We start from the raw sequence: 20,326 nt of genomic DNA on the forward strand, positions 1-20,326 counted from the left end.
GTCGAGTAAAATATACTTGAGGGTGGACGCGTTCAAGGAAACTGGAAATAATTTCGACTTTCAAGGGATCAGAGTTGAATCTGTGCATTAGTGATGTGTGTTTGAGTGTGTTTGAAAGTGTCTGCCTGTGAAAAAGTGTGCACAACCAGTTGGAATAGCAGCGATAAGGGGAAAGAAAATCAAAGACCAATAATAAAATTTTCGTATCCGAATTGAGTTTTCGTTGCGTTTTTATAAATTATATATAAATTGTTAAAGAAAAACAGAGTACCTTTAGGAGAGTAAAGTATCAGAGTGCGTGGGTATTTTGAAAGAATATTAAGCGTGTGTGCGGTAAGAGAGTTTCAAACGATTTAGTGGAACGCGTGAGTTAGAAAGGCCGCGATGGAGTTTTTCCCGTTCGAGGAGGAGAGTGGTGCGGGGGTTAACGCAACCTCCGACCTCCTCTTCAAGTTCGACGACGACAACTACGTGCTGCTGGTGGACAGCCCCCCGCCTTCCGCCCCCGACTACGCCAACGCCAGCGGAAGCGGGGGCCTCTTGGGGCCCTCGTCCGCCGCCGCCGCGGCTGCCTCAGCCGCGGCGGCGGCAGCGGCCTTCGGGGTCTCCGCCAACGGATCGACGTTCGACGGCGAGGACAACACGACTTGGGGTGGCTTCGAGAATGGCTACCCGTTCGACTACGACGCCAACGAGACGTTCATAATCCTGCGGGGTGGGAACGGGACGGACGGTGTGGGGTACTACCCCAGCGGCTACTCGCTTCCCCACATAATCCTCGCCTCCATCGTTGTCACCATGCTCATGATCGTGGTCGTGGTGGGCAACATGCTCGTCATCATTGCCATAGCGACGGAGAAGGCGCTCAAGAACATCCAGAACTGGTTCATCGCGTCGCTGGCCGTCGCAGACTTCTTCCTCGGTCTCGTGATAATGCCCTTCTCGCTTGCCAACGAGCTCATGGGCTACTGGATATTTGGCGCGTGGTGGTGTGATATCCACTCCGCAGCGGACGTGCTGCTGTGCACCGCGTCCATCATGAACCTGTGCCTCATCTCGCTCGACCGCTACTGGTCCATCACGCAGGCCGTGGACTACCTGAAGAGGCGGACGCCGCTGCGGGCGGCCATCATGATCGCCGTGGTGTGGGTGATGAGCGGGCTCATCTGCATACCGCCGCTCCTCGGATGGAAGGTGAACCGACCCGAGAAGGAGCAGTACCCTAAGTGCCAGGTGAGTCATTCTTGCTTATCTATTCCCTAGTATCATTTGCATTGTTTCCAGACGCGGATTTTTAAGTACTGTCGAGGGAGGTAAATATGGAAGAGATCTATTGCTTTCCTGCTGTTGAAGGTCAATGGGTCTCCTGAGCTAACGTATTATACGTGCCACATCGTATTTTTAAATGGTTTATTCATCGATTAAACGATAGATAGTGAAAATTTCACTATTAACTAGTTTATTAGTGACCGTAGTTCACAATTTGTGAGGTAAATATCTAAAAACAAATTTTTAAAAGGGAAATTTGTGATATGTATCAATTCCAGAACGGATTTCATGTGATGAAACCTGTCTACATTTGTATATTCATTCATTTTTCTCATAATTAAGGTCCTTTGCTTCGCAGGAATTAAGAGTTTTTACCCTTAAATGTTTTCCATTATTAAGTACCTGAAAAAGGGTGTTGCAGAGTTTCCTACTTTTTAGCTGTTAATAGAAATTGTTTTGAGGTAGCTAAAACTTATGAATAAAATAAAGCAAGTGTAAATAGAGATTTTTACATTCTCAAGAGAGATACGTATTTTAATTCATAGTTAGCGCATTATTTCATTATTCTGGGCTTATCTCTGGTAAGAATGGTGACTATTGGATGTATTAGACTTCAATTTTAAGATTTCATCGAAAGATTTTCCTAACTTTTCCACATTTAAACAATGGAATAAGGGTATTGATTCGCTCCATAGGGCCGTGAACATGCCATAGTTTTAACTCCAATAATGCAGAAAACCTATTCTAACATATCCATTGCGCAATTTCACTTGAGGCATCATAATCAAAGATCTCCCGTGAATATCTTAAGGAAGGGAGCACCTTTTTATGCGGAGGATTAGGTATGCCTAGACAGTCTCTTCCACACCTAGCCTCCAATTAATTTTTTGGTTTTGATTGCCTTTCTTCAAACCAAGGCACTATAGATATGCAGATGTTTGTTCAGGCTGCTTCAGGGATGTAGCGTATTACTTGGGTGTTTCAATCCTTTTAATCATTCATCTTGAAATGCTTAGTTTATATAAAGTACCAAGATCTAATCTACATATAGTTATCGAGGGATAAATCACGAAAAATATGTAAATTGGTATTTTGCTTCCATTTAAACTTTGTATAAATAAAATATATTGGCAAAAAATGAATAGTTTTCATTCGTAGTTCCTTTGGTTTTACTGACAGAGCGTATTGATCATTTCAAGTGCAAGTTTGACAGGCTTTTTCTATCATTATAAATAAATATTTTGTCTCTTCAGTAACTTATTGGTCAAAACCTACTGCTTTTTACATTTTTGGACCATTTTCAAGCAATTTTCTCACAATATACACGAGAGGAACAGTACTGTTAGTCGCTACTTTTATTTCTTTGGAAATAATTACTCTGTTGTCACTTTGTACTTGTATGCTTCATGGCAAACCGAATCAGTTTCTATTTATGTGTATCTATAGTAGGTATACATTAGGTATCTCAGAAGTTTAGCTTCATTTGACCACTGTCAGTATAACCCACAGCACTACGCCATCAGGAATTAAATTTTGAGATTTTTTTTAATCCAAGGGGCATAGGCTTTCCCGGTGTGAAATTTCGATTTATAGAGCATTGCGTGAGAGTAACTCCGAAATCAGTGTAATTATATTTTATCTGAAAATATTAAGTATCATGAGAAAGTTTTAACCATTTAAACATAATTTTTTGCCTTTCCATTCACGCCTGATTGATGTTCCAATGCCCCGTAAAGGTATCCTCTTACGCTTGCTCGCTGGGTAAAAAGGGATGTGACTGAAGATTCCTACTTCCACGATCAATTGCAGTGTTTGACAGGAATGAAAGAGCTCACGTAAAATAGCCTGACACTATTTGAAAGGGCTTCGTCAAATAACATTTATTATAACATCAAATTGTCGTCTTGACATCGCTGAAGATGGTGACCATGAGTATTAAAATAGAGGACTCTCCGGTTGGTACTTAGCTGTGTTGCCACCCAAACCGTCCTTAAATTAATTTCAAAATGCCACCACTTGCGTCGCTAATGGGCAGAGTGATCCCAATAGAGAGGAATTAGATATATATAGGGTTGTTAACCAAAATTGACATTAATGATAGTGCGATCTATATAATTCATATTTTTTTCAATGCTGTTCTTAGTGATTAAAATATTTTATTTAAAATATTGTAAATATACAAATCGCCATGCCATTGCTACGCTGTTAATAATATTTTTAAATCGATTAACATTCATCCTATGGGGCTACATAAATGAATATTCTACGGTGCGGACTTGGGCCTCCTCTATGGGGCCTCCTTGGTTGTGACTTCCACTCTTGCATGCATGAGAAATATCTAAATGTAGAGAAAAAATCTTAATCCTTTCCCGAAAATGTCTCAGGCTTCACATCAGGAACATACACATTTATGCAATAAACCGCTATTCACCTTGGTTCGCATGGTGATGGCTTTATTTCAGACCCTTGACCTGAAAAAAATAAAGCGGATTTCCTCTTTATTCATAGTATAAAATTTTCCATTTAATCAGGTGACCCTAAGCTCTGATAACTTAAGTACTTTGTTAATACAATGGTATCATATATTTTTCTATTTTTAGGTAGTTATAAGGGTGATTGCTTAGAAATAGCACATTATGGGCGAAAATATTTCATCTATCCTGATTTCACCTCCATGAAATAGATATTTGAAAATCATATTCTCACTTGTAGGTATTGTTTCAATTGAGCAGTTATAATCATGCTTCCATTGTGCTGCCCGGCCTCGTAGGGGTAATTCCTTTTGATGCTCACTAATAAACAGGGTGGTAACTGCTTTCATTTCTTCTCTGATAATGCTTCTGTATATTTTTACGCCTCCATCGTTTACCAGCAATTATCTCTACTCAAATCTACTTCACTACCAAAAGAGAAGTTTCATCATCGCCATGAAACCACACCGTGAAAAAACCACAAAAAGATGAAAATTGATTAGACGGATAGTAATTAAGATGCAATATAAGATGTTAATTATGCTATAAACTGGATATTAGACATGCATATATGGGCACATAAAATTAGTTACCAAGTCATTCAAAAAATTTCATATCTTTTGTATTATTCATACAAAATTATTATGAATCATAGCTGTTAAATATCAGGTTACTATGTGAAATATTAGGAGCTTAGAGAAAATGGAAAACAAATTTTTGGTTTTAAATATCCGAGAGATGAAACATTTCGGGATGAATGTAAATATTTTTACATATTTATTGACTTATATTTAATAAAGAACGCCAATGCAAAATTAAAAATTCATAGGTCATAAATATATGCATTTTTTCTCCAGTATACAAGGATATTTTGCAGTAAAATTATTTGTTCATTGGCAGTCAATATCGAGTTAATACTTAAAACATGAATGAGTTGTTGAAATTCATATTCGTAACATTCATTTGCGCCTTTTACCTCTTCTATTGATATTTTTGAGTGAGTAATCAACGTAAGCTTGTGTAATGCCTCTTGTCACTCGACCGTTAACCCTCTTTTTGAAAAATAATATTTACACACACATCTCAGCTGGGTGCATTAGTACAAAGATCATTCGGTTTTACTCTCTTTAAAATTCTGTAGCCCCTCTACTCTTCCTTATACCTACGCCAGCTGAGTATATTCTTCAATAGAGAGTAGAGGGCCTAAAAATGACTGAGTAAGGCGGTAGTAGGAGGATTCTGAGAAAGGTTTTTAGGTTCAGCCTGTCAAAGCTGTCGCATTGACTTTGTTTTTGCTTAAAGTAATTGTAAACACGGCAAATGGAAGGGATTAGCGAATAAAAAGACTTCGGGAGAAGGGCAGATTGTCAATATTAAGAGAAGACGAGGGCTTGGTCTGGTTAATCGTGTGCGCGGTTCTATCTTTAGCGCGGAGGACGACAGCTGAACTAATCGGCTTAAGTGAAGTTTCTTAATTCGTCGCGACCCCTGTTTCCCTCGAGACATATTGTTGGATTGAGAGGTTGAATCAGGAGAATATGTATCATTTACATTTTTAATAAACGTGGATAGAATCAATTTCTTTTACCCTTAGTATTTTCACAGCAGTAGCTAAAGGAAGTGAAAAAAATCTATCATGTTTACCCATTTTCTTTGCAAAATTGTTTATTAAATGATTTATTCTCGATTATTTTTATTTCATTCAATCTTCAGAAACTCTTTCTTGGGAATGGTTTACGGTCTTATCATAAAAATTAAATTTCAGAGGCGAGAAAATTTTGAAGCATTAGTGAGTAGAACCTCAGTTTTTGTAAGGCTAAATTAATAATAAATGCTTACGGGATCATGCCCTTGGTTCGTTTTGGACTGTATTTTTAGTCGACTTGATTCCCTCTAATCCATTTTTCTGCAATCGTTCAGAAAGGTACTAGTTTTTTGTATGATCAAGCCATTGATAAACTGCTATTTGATGTCATATCTGAATTGCAAATCTATCTTCACATCATTTTTTTTGGCAAAATTAGGAATCTATTTTTATAATGTAATTTAACAGCCACCATTCAATTCAACTCATGCCAAAAAAGGTTTGGAGATATAAATCCAATTTTACCCTAAAACATCGAAGCTGCATTTCATTCTTTACGAAACCAATGGAGCAATAAATGGCTATTTATTGTAAATATCAGTTTGCCTGTAATAACAAAAACATTTAGATATCCATTTTAAATTTCATTCAATTGGTATATGTGCCCCTTAGACAGCTGATACGTATGTATGACACCTCGTATATCTTCTTGGCATGGATGCTGGAATAACCGGCTTGGTGTGTGTCGGCCATGGGGTCGAATTCATGGAACGTAGCCCTCTCCTGGTGTGACAAGAGGGTTTTGGTTGCCATTGTTACGAGGGTGAGGGCGTGGAAGTAAAAAACAAGCGACCATTGCAAGCCCAGGGACAGTTAGGTTTTTGGGAGTTACATGGCGAAGGACACGCCCAATGCGGCCCAAAACCTTCACATTTTTTCTTCCCCTGTTCAACGCGATTTATTGCTTACGGTTTTTTGAAGCGAAAACTTCTTTGCGTGTTTCGAGCACTTTTCGAATGAAGTAAAATAGTAAAGTAATAGAAAAAGTCGCTGAACACAATTAAAATAAGTATGTATTCATTAAACCAGGTATATCTGCAAATATTAATGCGTTGAAAAGGGTGCGATTGAGGACTTAGCACAGAAAGGGTAGGTAACTAAAATGCACAAAGAGATAGAAAACTTTACCAGAAAAGTTTCACTTCTCTTCGGCAGTCCCTTCACTACCACCTTTTTAATATTTACTCGTAAAGGTTAATTGTTCGCTTCTTGCTTATATATTCTCGCTTCGATATCTCTTCATTTCTAAAATTTTAACTTCTATTGGCTATTCCTTATCGTAATACATGTTTTATTCTTTTCTCGTCAGAATTTATACTTGTCTTTGTCCCCTCTCGCTCTGCTGGCTGCCTCTGGAAGGACCCGTCCATTCCCATTTGCTGCCAAAAACAAATTTTCGGACTACAACGCAGCCTTGACGAGTGTGGGAACAGGAGCAATGGATAAAGGGAGCGCGAATGTGGGTCATAGCCGAGAAAGTAGGCGTAAATGTAGAGAGGGAGAGAGAGAGAGAGCGTGATGCTTCCCGCAGGAGACGTGTGTGTAGTTTGGCGGCTCGGCAAGGACATCTAGCGAGCTGGAGCGGAACATCCATCGACCGATTAAAATCCAGTTATCACTCCCCCTCCGTTCGATAATATTTTACTGCCCACTTCGTCTCTCTATCCTGCAAGCGAAATTTTTACAGTTGTACGCCTCCGGTACCTCCAACTCTGTCCTAAAGGCAGCGCATCAGTGACTCTACAAGTGGAAAAAGGGGTAGATACATGCGAGTGATTTAACTAATAAATTCACATTTTTTGTAGGATTATTGTTTGAACTTCCTTCGTTTTAATTGACCAATACAGTTCTTCTACCTTCGGAAAGTTAATAATTTAATGCGTAATATCAGCGTGTATCTTATTCTTCTATTTTTACATCAAATTTAATATTCATTTTCAATATTTGAAGGTCTGTCCATTTATCCTTTATTTCAATACGTTTTTTCCGAGAATTACAAAATAATACTATTCTCCTTGCCGTGAAATGTGCTAATCACTCACTAAAAATTAGGTCCTCATTAGTTGGTTTCAATTCTGTTTCCTGTACGAATTTATTTACTTCTACTGGATTATTAATATGAGCATGCGGTGTCTCAACAGTTTTACAACCATCTTGTATTTCATGTAACAATACAAATGAAAAAGGTATCTACAGGACTTTAAAGATAGGTGTATAGCCGTCAGAGCTAAATAATTTGGCCTCTATCATAACGAGTATCCTAATTAGTAGAGCACGAAGCTTTTTATCGAGGGGTATCGGGTACAAATGCCGTAACATACCCTCGGACACCCTCAGTCAAAATTCTCAAAGTGCGAGTTGTTCCATGGAAAGTTACTTGTCCCCTATTTGAAAGAATAAATTCGTACGCCAGTTGCTGAGTTCGGGGTGAGCTCTTACCTCACCTAACCAAATCAACCTGCGGTTGAATAATTTATTGTGCAATTTATGTGTTTAATGGTTTAAAGTATCACCTTTATTACTTCAAATATTTTGATATTTAGGTTGTTCGATCATTTCTTTGAGTCGCAATATAAGATTTTTGGTTTTATTTTTCAATCAGCATGCCTTTATCCGTTTTTTCATCTCCTTTTCGGAGCGAAATGCATCACCAGTATAAACTTGCCAACAAGTGATGCAGTTACCGATGCATATTTTCATTTTAGTTTGCATCCAATCGGAAATCCATTGCTTGATGAGTTTCAATACTATTTTAAAACATTTAATTTGTAATTACAAATTATCGGTGAATAGCATCACTGCTGCATGACGGAGAACACTGACGGTCCTCTGAAAATTATATCTTCCATATTGATGTAGCATTACCACCCGTTATTAGGGATGTTCCAGCACTCGAAAATCCGAGTCGAGTCGAGTAGTTGGTACTTACTCGGCTAGAGTAGTTCGAGTAGTATTATGAATGTCGAGTCGAGTAGTTTCGGTTACTGTGTTGTCGAGGCTAGAAAACGCAGAAATCGGCCGAAAGGACTGGAACTCATATAATTATATCGTTTATAAAGTCATTATAATGTCTTGGCCTGAGTGTCACTATAAAATGATCGCAGTTGATATGATTTTTAATTTAAAAAATCCAAAATCTTGCAATTTTGGCAAGAGAGTACTTGTCCAGCCGCACAAGTGTGTGGCGAAAGACATTTTTCTGCCGGCAGTAATATTATAGCATGAATACGTCAAAACCTGCGGCCTGAGCATGTAGATCGATTGGTTTTTTTGCATTAAAATTTGAAAGGATGAAAATTTACTTGATTCATTTACGTATTTATCTATATTACAATTATGCAAATGCCTTTACTCAGTGCCACCCCTAGCAGTTTGGTTGCATGTAATAATTGCATTGGCGACGTAGTATTAGAGGTTAATTCATTTCAATGATGCTTATGGAACTTTTTAAGAGACATAATTTTAATTCATTTCCTAATCATGACGCAATAACCATCAATGTCCCTCACAATCTTTACGATGGACATAAAGCTAAGAATTCAGGATAGAAAATCAGCACGGGGATTGGAAAAATGAGAATATGCGGGAGCATACATTGATGCATTGCCTGATGCAGGAATAGGGTAGTTTCCTTCATCAAAGGAAACGAAAGGCATCGATTGCGATTCGTAACACACCATTACTGTATTCATAATATACAAATTTTTTCGTTTTAGAAATACCGGATTAGATGAATGGCAATGGTCCATTTTTATCCTCATTTAAAAAGGGCCAGATTGGCGCCCATGCGATGCCACTCCACGTGACGTCACAGGGACCTAGTTTCTATACCAGAAGATAGGAGTTATACATCGTCTGAGGTTACCAATGCATGAATGAGGCGCAGAGCTCAGGGAAACATGTCTTAATAATCACTTATTAAAACTGGCTAAGGTCGGAAAGTTTTCTTCATTTGATAAGGTATTAATAATCCTTATTTAAGACAAGCGCTACCAGCCAGAAGGGTACTCAGCTACCCCCTAGCAGCCTGCGTCGTATCAGCGCTCAACTCGCCTCAAGGTCACCTCACAGGGCGGCAGCGGGAACCAGAAATACGTCAACCGGAGAGATTTCCCGGCATTCATACTTATGCGTCGCGTTTTCGCGCGCTTGAAAATTTTCAATTTTCATTTAATCGCGGAAAATAGATATCGTCATTTAAAAATCTGAAAGCGTGAAATACGTACTCCAGGAGTAATAATCTTTCGATTTAGGCAATAAAAAAATTATATGAAACCACCCTATTGCCATACTCGACTCGATACTTGCGAGTAGTTTTAAACTCGATTCGATACTCGACTCGAGATCAAAAAGTGCTACTTGCACATCCCTACCCGTTATGACAATCAAAATTCTACGAGAAAAGAAAAAAGATAACAGGGTGCAACAGAATTCCCTACTGGAAAAGACCTAGGGCACTATTTCTCATTCAAGCATTCTTATCCTCGAGATTAACGAGCACCCTTCGTAACTTATAGTTGCCCCCCACGGGCAATTTAACCGCTCCAGCTCACCTAGCTCACCTGGCATGTGCTCGGCTGGCGTAATTGCCTCCGCCTCTCGCGAAAACGCTTGCGTCCCTTTTCCTATCCTTGGGTGCCGTGGAGATCAACGGCTATAACCATTTGGGCAATGAACACAAAAAAATTAAGACTCGGCAAAAACGTCCATTGAACTTTTCGTAGCTCACTAGAAGCCAGCATATGCGTTTGAGACGTCTGTTCCCCGGTTTGCTCTTACATATCCTTGCATCAGTACGTGAAATCTTACTTAAAGAACAATTTATATTATAAATTTTAGTTATAAAAGTAAAAATATCTAGCTAGGGGTTGGGCAAGACTAAAAAATAATTACATATTTCTATTAAAATATTTCAAAATTTTGTTTTTGGTTGGCTAGGAGATCAAAATCACTGCTTTATGCTTAATTTGGAATCGTGATACGTAATGGGCGAGCATAGAATCCTAGTCCTGGAATATTATCTCAAACTTTTTTACTTTCATGCCGTAATTCATACGCTCATATATTCTAGGCTGATTTCTTTCTTTCATTGGGTCTCTTGGTCTATTATCATCTTCTAAATACTAAAATTGAATTTTTGAATTTTTGAATTATGAACATCTTCAAGTTCATAATTCACCTCGTGATATAGTTTGCGATACCATTTGAAAATACTGAATTTGTAATCTCAGATCGTCAGTGAGTAACGTCACTGCTACCTGATGAAGAACCTTTAAGGTCTTCCTGCAATCATATCTTCAATACTAATGTCGTATTCTCTTAGAAAACGTCGTTTTTAGAGTGTAGTTGGCTTAATTTTAGCCGTATAAACGTGCCCTTGTCAAAAACGATGCCTTAAAATATTCCGTGACATCTCCCGACGCCAAATAAAATTTCAAAAGGTGACTGTCCTCTTCATATCGTTGAATGCGTCCAATACCTTGAAGAAGTAATGTTTTAAGTGTATATTTACCAATATATCTCTTATGCGAGTACAAATAATATTATATAGTAACAGTCGTTGGAAATATGTAAAAAATACTTATTATTGGCAATAATGGATAAAAAAGACATTTAAAGTATAATTAATCCACTTCATCTTTCATCCTAAAATATTTGGGCATAAAGCTTAGAGGAAATAAAACAAACTCGTCTGTAATTAAGTAAGAGCCGCAGCATTGTGCTGATCATCGTATATATTATTACAGAAAGGTATTTTTCTACCATTCCGTATATGCTTCGTTATTACTGCACCCACAATGATAAATGAGGTATCGTTTTTAACGTAGAATCACCGGCTTTTTACAAAAAATACGATCTCAAACTCAAATTTTTTTATTTACTCAACAATGTGACATAAAACTTTCGATTAATCGCTTGAGGTTTATCGACTCCACACATTTTTTTTTATTCTAGACTTAAAAAAAAGTCGCGGTTGTGGTCTCAGGTTCATCATCGTAAACTTACAACAAACGTGAGAGCCAACAACAACATCATATTCACGGATTGGGAACTCAAACTCTGCAATGGCGACTTGCTAATACAGGACGACGTATCCACTGATGCCATCAACATTCCATAACATTGCTATTACGACAACATCATCACCAATGCTTTCAACGAACTCTGTGTACCCCAGTTTTACTAGACAGCTATGTCTGCCCCAAAAATGACGATTGTAATGCCATCAACGATTACGTTGTAACAAATCTTTTGTCTGGAGAGGAAAAATTATAACTCAGTTCAGATTTTGTACAGTGCCAAGAAACAGATACCGCACAGTTGGAATACTTGAATTCATGAAATCCTCCATGTCTCCCACCTCATAAGTTGTGGCAAAGAAAATTTCCATCGCAATGCTGATCCACAACCTACAATTCCCGATTAAAGTGGCCTTTGCAATGACAATTAATACAGCACAGGGTCAGACTCTTCAGAGAGCTGGATTGTACATGCCACAACCCTTTTCTTTGCCTGGACAGTTTCATGTAGCATTTTCTAGAGTTCGCACTTTCCGTGATATTTATGTTTGTGTTAAAGGAACTCATAACCAAAAATGTACCGACGACGGCATTGTTACTTCTAATATCGTATTTAAAGAAGTTTTACAAATTGCGTGCCATTATTTAGTAACAGACGTCATGATTGTTCCTTTCGATACCAAACTCTCTTGCCTGTATTGTGTGCATATGTTTTGTATAATTTATCAAGGAAACAAGTATTAAGAAATTACTTTATGGTGCACCTTCTCCTCTATTTAAAACCTAATTACACCGTTTCCTTGACATAATCATTCCCTGATAGCGTGAAAGAGCGAAATTTTCGCACGGGCTATCTAGTTTTTATACAATTTGTTTGTCAGCATTGTGATTACTTTAATCGAAATCGCTCCGTCGTATCTGAAGTTTCTACACAATAGTCGGTAAATTCTAAGTCTGGAGTTCATTACTCGAGACCGCAGTGCCCTCCTCCTAGCGCTCCCATTTCAATTTACAGTCGTTCGACCTAGAGGTATCTTTAAGTGGCGTTCAGCAACAAACCGGGAGGAATGTGACCCGTTAGTGGTGCACAGGGTTGCACCTTGTGTTGGAAGCGATGAGAGAGAGAGAGAGAGATGTGTGCCCGTGGGAGTTTCGAGGCGTCTTGAACCAACTGGAGAAACTTTCTTCAGTACTCTCTCAAATCCCTTCTCCACTTACTTGGGAGCGGCATGAATTCCGCACCGACGATGGGTATTGTACATCACGGGGCGAATGCAAAATTCCTGGAGGAAGTTCGGTGAGGTATTTACAAAGTACCTACTTACCTTAACGCGTAACTTTACCGAATAGTTTTAGAAAGTCAGGATTTCCCCTCACACGTTAAATTTCGCGAGAGCTTTGGCCTTTGATAATAGTACCTAAAATGGTAACATATTTAAAAAATTGTGAATGAAATAATAATTTGTGGAAATGGTCAAGTTATAAATCGTGTGTTGGCTGGGCAGGAATTTCTATGTTCCAATCGCTCCTGTGAATTAGTTGATTATTTGCCATATTCAAAGAAATATTTTTTAAATGTCATGGTTGATGTGTATTTTCACCAATCCATCTCTTGATATGAAAATAAGATATTCCACTAACTTTACTTTTTACTTTCGGATTTGTTAGATCCGAAACAAAATACTGGGATGTATTCGTTAAACATTTTTACCAATTGGCAAACGTTAAATTTCACAAGGTCGTAGAATAGTATTCACGTGGTCGAGGATTTAACTGTTATAATTGGTCATTCTAATGGGAGGTTGCGGAAATGGAGGTGAATGATTGTGTTTGCTAATTTTTTTGTGCGGGTCCTTAGCACGCCCGCCCTCACTACGGGCAGTGCGTTCCACGTCGCCTCCCGCGGACATAGACGAGTGGAAAGGGGTAGGGAGGCGAGTGGGGCTTATTAGTCATTCTGGCGATTGATTTTCGCGTGCGACTGCCATTGAAATGTATTTCGGTAGGGGGAGGCAGGAAATCGCCGCTCCGCTTTTCCGGGACAGTTTGCCCCGCAGCGACCGGGGGTCACGGAGGGAACCGCTCGCCAGTGACGTTCCCAGAAGGGAGTGAGTAAAGTTGATCATTTACTCGGATGATACTAAGAAGTGTGCATGAGCAGACTTTTGAGTAGATAGCCTATTTTCTGAACACCCTGCCCACCTGCTCGAAAAGTGACTGTGTTGCTCTAAATTGCTTAAAATATTTCATTTCAAATATAATGTCGTTAAATTCTTTTCGTAATTTTTTTTTATTTTCCAACGAATCTAAAGGAACCACAAACTTTTGATCTTAAATAAGTTATCTGTATCCTGGGTGTATGGTAAAAGAAGCCTTTGAAGTGCGTGGTGGTATAGGGAAAGGGACTGGCCCATCTTCCCTGAAATTGGGTTCATCCTGCAGATAATTTTGGATGCAGCCTCATAAATAGCACATTTTAACTTCCTTCAAATTATAATGGATACTCTTTACTTGTGGATCATAATTTTTTGTTGGGTTGATAACCATAATAGTCAATTCAAAAATTATTTTTATCGTCTTCTTTTTGCAGTTGAAGATTCAAGTTTCCTGTATTTTTTGTGTAGTTCAATTCGCTATAATTACGCTTATCTCAAATATTGTTTGAATTTACTGTTGCATAATATATAAAAATTTGTTTGGTCAGATTGTATGGTCAGATATTAGTGACTCTTATATCATCTTTATCCGTATTTTTTGCATTTGAATTTTCGTTCATTTAAACTTTGAGGTCAGACTGACGTGTTCACATTGGTCATGTAATTACATTATTTTATTAATACTGACCGAGTAGTATTAATCCTTAATATTGGTGGATAACATAAATGGTCAACCAATTTTAAATTTTTTAGGTAATATTAGTCCCTTACAAACGCCAGTTAACTTTGAAATTTCTCTTATTTTGTATGATTTGTCAATATATTTTTATTCTCCTTGATCCAAGAAGTTACATATCCATGTCATTATTGTCTAACATTCCATTAATATTATTTATCAAATAGAGTGTTAAATACAAATTTTGAACGAGAAGGGGGTAATGGATCATGGATAAGCTGGCTTGATGGAACACCTCGCTTTGCCTAGCAAGTAGTTAGCTAGATGAATTATTGGATGGATCTGTTTACTGACTCTCTCCAACTCGCCCACCACTCGCAGACTTTTGTATTCTCAGTTACTCCTTCTCCACTTGTGGAGATTCAGAACGACTTTCCAGAGGTTTTTGGGGTACGAGAGAGAGAGAGAAAACCCTGAGGTTATGCGCCCCATATCTCGTCCACCACGGCCCGTTTAACCGCATTTCATTTATCACGCTTCCTTTAACACGGCTCATTTATCGCAGCTATCCCAACTACCGAGCCCAGAGATTACCGCGTCTTAGCTAGTGGTCTTGAATTAATTACGCCCCCCTCCACCCTTCGCGCGGAGCCCAACACTACGGCAAGAACTCTGTGCAAAAGCACCTCGGTGGGCCTTCTGAATTTCCCTTACCAACGCCCTTCATGGGTATTTCGCGTCACTCGTGGTGTCGCTGGACGTGTCCTACCACCTGCCCATTTCCATGTGTAGCTCGGTTGACGAAGGTTCGCTTCATGGCAAAATCCGTTTCGTTTCACCCATTTTGTTTACTTTAAGATCGTATCATGTTGAAAGGAGTGTGCATAACGAACTTTTTTTCATTGGTGAATGTATTAGCATGTTTACTGATAGTATTATGTGGGCCAAAATTGAAAAACGTGTAGGAGTTAAATTATATGGCCGTAAGTACATCAGGGAATTGCCCTTGCCAAGTTGACGTTTTTTAAAGAAAAATTTTGTTCACATGATTGTGGCGTGACATTGTAAAATGAGGCTAGTAAATATTGTGGCCCGGAGAGAAGTGCCCAATGAGTTCCTGTAAGGTTGGTGAGCGGCTCGTTGGTGGTAGTGGTTTTATTGAAGCCCCTATCCTGGAATGACCGCAAGGGTGTAGTAAGTAGCAGATTCGTTTATACGTATTTTCATCGAGAGATGCACATAAATTGAAAAAAAAACATCAGAGGTGAAATCCCGCAGTGTCTTTTCAAATTAAAATTATTCATGTTTCGATATACCCGTCACACGATATATGACAGCTGTGCTGGAGAGGAACATTACTTTTTGATATTCAGGTATGCCTCAATTAACACTTATTCGCTTATCACGGTTTTCGCTATAAAACGATTGGTTATCAAGATTGCTTTATATTTTTTCAACTAATCATCCTCCCTTACCTCAAATAAACTTATGCCTAAATTCTCATGACACCTCTTTTTTTAACCGCGGTAAAATCAAAGAGCTCAATTGACCGAGATATATTCATTAAGGGATTCGCTCTGCAAAAGACAAAAATTACTTGAATATTCGTAAGGTGTGCCATATCAACTGTATTGATGTCCATGGATGTAAATCAGCCCCTACAAAAGTCAACCTATAATGACAAGTGTAAATCATATTTCCTAATATACACCTTTCACTTAACAAGAAATCCGCTTTACGAGACACTTTTTGGGAACATATCCATAGTGATTACTTGGTAATACTTGTATTGCTTGGATTGATTTCATCGCTCATATGAGTCACGTCGTCGGTGGCATTGCAGGATTAAAAAATTAAGTTATTATCGGCAAAACTAGGTTAACTTATGGTTAGGTTAACTAGGCTATGATGACATGTAGCATCTTTTTCATTAAAATTTTCCTCATTCAGTGTGTCCTCTGGAACCTTTAATAACATTTATTTCTTGATTTTATAGTAGTAATCCAAACAATCCCAACGAAAGGATTTCAACGCAATTCCCCGGAGCAGCGTACTCTCTGATCACATGGTGCAAGCTCGCTTGGCTCATTGCCGATGCCTGGGACTCGCAGTCCGATGACTCCATGTTTATGGCATACGCAGTGCGTGCACTTGGATTTCAACTTGGATGAGGAACGTTTTGGCTAGCAACAGTTGAATCGGATTCGGAGGCACTTAGAGCAATTTTAATCCAGGATTGTAGATCTGCGGGAAGACTAGAGGTGCTTTTTTCTCTCAGAAGTGAGAAGGGATATGAACTCTGGATACTCACCGGAGATAAGCTCTGCGCATGCGCAACTTCCGCCACTTACAGATGCCTCCATTTTCTCACTTTGTTGAAAGGCACTAGATTTGTTAAAACCAGCTCTTCTTTCTACATTTAAACAATAATACACCCGTTTTTTTAGATAAATAAGTAACTCACGTAATGATGAAGATAATTATATTTTATTGTGGTGGCAAAAATACCCAGACTGCGAGTAATGTTTCAACCAAGCCAACAAATGCATGAATTGCAATGAGGTTCCTCATTTCCTATGGAATTTGTACCGAGGCTAATGGTACTAGATGTTAAGAAAGTCAAAAGGAAGTCTAAGATTAGAAAGTCCATGGTGCGATTCCCGGAACAAAGAATTTTTTTCTCACGATGGTAAATTCAGGGTAACATAAACCAGTGCTTAGTTTCTAATATTTTACATGCCAAAACGTATACCCGCACATCATTTTCAAATATAAGCCCATTCTCCCCATCCACCCTAAAAAATTCTAATCTATTAAAACTTGTAATATAAATGAAAATGAAGAATAATTTTCTACCGATTATAAAAAAGCGAAGACATTTTCAAAACTGTCGTTGCAGCGCCGAGTTATAGAACCAACCAACTTTTCCCTGAACGCTGTTCCAGAGCGTTCCGGCTGAAATTATGTACTAATCTAAACTGCGTTTGTAGCATGATACTTACGTAGTAGCGATGGTGTCGGAATAACCTTGCGTCATTTCAATCTGAGATTTTGCGATCACCTCGGAGCCGAGGTGACGGCGAGAATTCAGGTTTTTTGTCGTGGACCTTCAAGCGAATGCATATAGCGAGTTGTGGTGCTCCCTTTTTTGTTTCCTCACCTTTATATGCCTTATCCCCATCAGGGGATGTTCTTTGACTGCATGGGAAGCCAGAGGCCTTTGGTCGCTTCCTTCTCGCAGTCTTCTCCCGGTGAAGCGTCGTATCCCTCCTGTCCCGAATCCTTCCTTCTGCAATCACGGATTCACTTTCCTCTTTCTCCTTGATATCGCTCGCGGGCTGTAATTAGCGCCCATATTCAACTCACAGTCGTTAATCTGCCTCTTCGCCGCTTTACGGCTGCTGTCGCTTCAAATGTAAGGAGTGTGATAGGCAGACTACAGAAGAGCAAAGGTGGCGCGGCCATCCTTCACCCTTACCTATTAATCCTCAGGGTTACGGCTAATTACATGGAGTACGTATGTGCCTTTTATGTCAACTTTTATGAACTTTCTCCGCTAAGGATTTTAGGCGTGCTTTAGTCCTGCCGTCTGGGCTTTTAGGACGTTGTTGGAGCCAGTAAGAATGTTTTAAATATCAATGTAGGTAAAGGAAACTTCGACATAAAAAAACATTAAGAAGGCATATCTTGAGAGTAGTAACACTTAACCTTTTACTAGGGGTTTTTGAAGTTCTTCTTATTCCATATGTGACGTAGTGATTTATTTACCAGAGCATGTTAAATATGGTGAATATGCTGAATACCCTAAATTAACGAAAATAACTATGGAAAGGCGCTTCGAAAAATTCCCACAGGCATTTTTTATACTTGTTAGCAATTATGTCGCTTTATTATAAGATTCAAATCAATATTTTTAGGAAAAAGAGCCTATTATCATGGTTTTAAAACTCTTAGAATTCTAACCCTCTGGAGCCTATTGTTCCATATTGTCTATGTCCATAGCTAATTCTTTCTTTTCTTTCCTTTAGCATTACGAGAAGCCATCCTTTTAACTTTGAAATAATCCTTCAGCGGTTTCAAAGAGACTTTGAGGTGAGAATAATTCTAAAAGTAGCTTACATTCAACTATTTTAAAGGAAGCGTAGGAACATAAAGGTCCTCTTCTTCCAGTTTCAAACCCCTGTTCGCCTAAGGAGGGCCGTATTATTTTGAGAACAGCAGGAGCTTGAGAGGTTATGTTAAATTGTAACTACTTTATCAGTGAACTTTAAAATCTTGGTTCACTGATACCAATATATTAAATGATATAATTCATGTACATATTATCATTTTTCATTTTTTTTATTTTTTACGTCTTTTCATTTGTTATGTAGGAATATTTTTGAACATGTTGGAAAGCGTCATGCTTTTCTCCTCAGGCGGTGTTGCTTTTTGTAGCGTGATGCGACAAATACAAACAAAATTGAATGGAAAGGAACAATTTTTTTCATGCAAGCCTATTTTTTCTATTTATTCGAAGACATAAAAAGAAAAGACCCTATTTTCCTGTAAATATCCTAGAATTGTAATTTAGGTCACAGATAAAGGTCGATTCCTTTTTCCTCGGAATCTAAAATCGCAAACGACTACGTAATGTATTCAGCGAATGAAGCAGCCCCTACACGGTTTGTCAAATCAAAACATCCAGGTCGGACTTGAATAACATCGCCGTTCACCGTATTGCAAACAAATATTCTGGTGGCAGTATTTATGAATAGGGAAATAAGGCCGATCATAAAACGAAAGCGCAGTTCCCTCGTCGGGTGATTGGGTAACTGGGGTTAACACGAGGAGGCGAGGGCGCGGACAACCAAATACACCAGTGGGCGCATCGGGTTTTTCCGCGAAAACAAATGAAAAGAGATGGCCGCATCCCTACCCTTGCCGCTCATCAATGCGTTACGGACACTGTGCCTTGTGACCTTCCACTCCCTTCTCGTTCAAACGCACCTCTGCCTACCACCCTAAAACCCCCCTGCCGCCCCTTGCCGCGTCCGGGGCACGGAAATCAGCCGTGCCGCCGCAGCTGCGGCCGGCGATTGTCGACTGTCGGTAGCCTAGCTACGTCTCGGGTCCGGTGACGGCGCCACAAGTGGACATCGCCGTGCGCCGCCGGTGTTTGAGTCAACAATGAAGCCAAGAATAACTTGACACTCTGTCGCCGTCACGGTTCGAAATTGAAAAAAAAAGAAATTTATAAAATGAAAAATACTGACGCGGAGAATATCGCCTTTTCTCACATGTGTATGCCCTCTCGTTCACGCAGTTATCGCTTCGTGTATCCGGTCAGTTGGGAGTAGAAGGGGTGGGGTAAGGGAGGTTAGCATGTACCCAGTCGTGCATGTGTTCGCAGTCGCGTTTCAGCTTTCCTTTCAACTCGTCCTTTGTGTGTCGTTTTCACAGAAAATATGAAACGAGGAGAGAAAAATGAAATATATAACGTTGACGGCGGAGTCGTGGTCAGCTAGCTTCCTTCCGTATGGTTCAGATATAAATACGTTTTTCTGTCTATCCTATTTTTTTCGGCAGTTTTTTTTTTCCTTTTTTGTTTGCTTCTGCATTTTCCTCCGCTAGGCCCAGGGGCGGATATCCTCTGGACCGATGTCCCGTCAGCGGCGCTGAAACCCGCGGACCGTGCAGATTCCGCCGACTGAGTTCTCCCTTTGACATAAAAGCGCGGCGATTTTGATCGACGCGTCCATCCGACAGGTGTTTCGATTAGATTAGAAGCAATGAAAAAAATAATAAGAATCTTGTTAATGGCAGATCAAAGTCAATTCCAACAGCATATTCGCCATATCTTTCTATATTCTTGAATGTTATTTAATTCTACCGCTACGGTCACTCTCCACTCGGCTCGACTTACTGCTTCATGTGATAGGAAATCGAAAAGGGCGGAGACTACATCTGAACATTATGATTGTGATCGATTCGGATCGGGGAAAGCGGAAAAATTCAAAATATTAAGCTTCAAGATAGTAAGGAAGCAAAAGTACTATAATTTAGGATACTCATCGAGTATTTCCTTAACGCAGCGGTCCTCTCGATTC

General features: G+C 39.2%; 1 protein-coding gene across 1 annotated transcript; it reads left to right on the forward strand.

Annotated features, from left to right (window-relative positions):
- The first annotated feature begins 384 nt into the window (after window positions 1–384).
- Window positions 385–19,930, forward strand: LOC124153208 (alpha-2C adrenergic receptor-like). The gene is made up of 3 exons (XM_046526307.1): window positions 385–1,233; window positions 6,695–6,863; window positions 19,851–19,930. Exons 1-3 carry the CDS (start codon window positions 385–387, stop codon window positions 19,928–19,930), a joined length of 1,098 nt encoding a protein of 365 aa, XP_046382263.1.
- Window positions 19,931–20,326: the final 396 nt, after the last annotated feature.

The sequence above is a fragment of the Ischnura elegans genome, chromosome 2, assembly GCF_921293095.1.
Source record: "Ischnura elegans chromosome 2, ioIscEleg1.1, whole genome shotgun sequence".
NCBI classification, from domain to species: domain Eukaryota; kingdom Metazoa; phylum Arthropoda; class Insecta; order Odonata; family Coenagrionidae; genus Ischnura; species Ischnura elegans.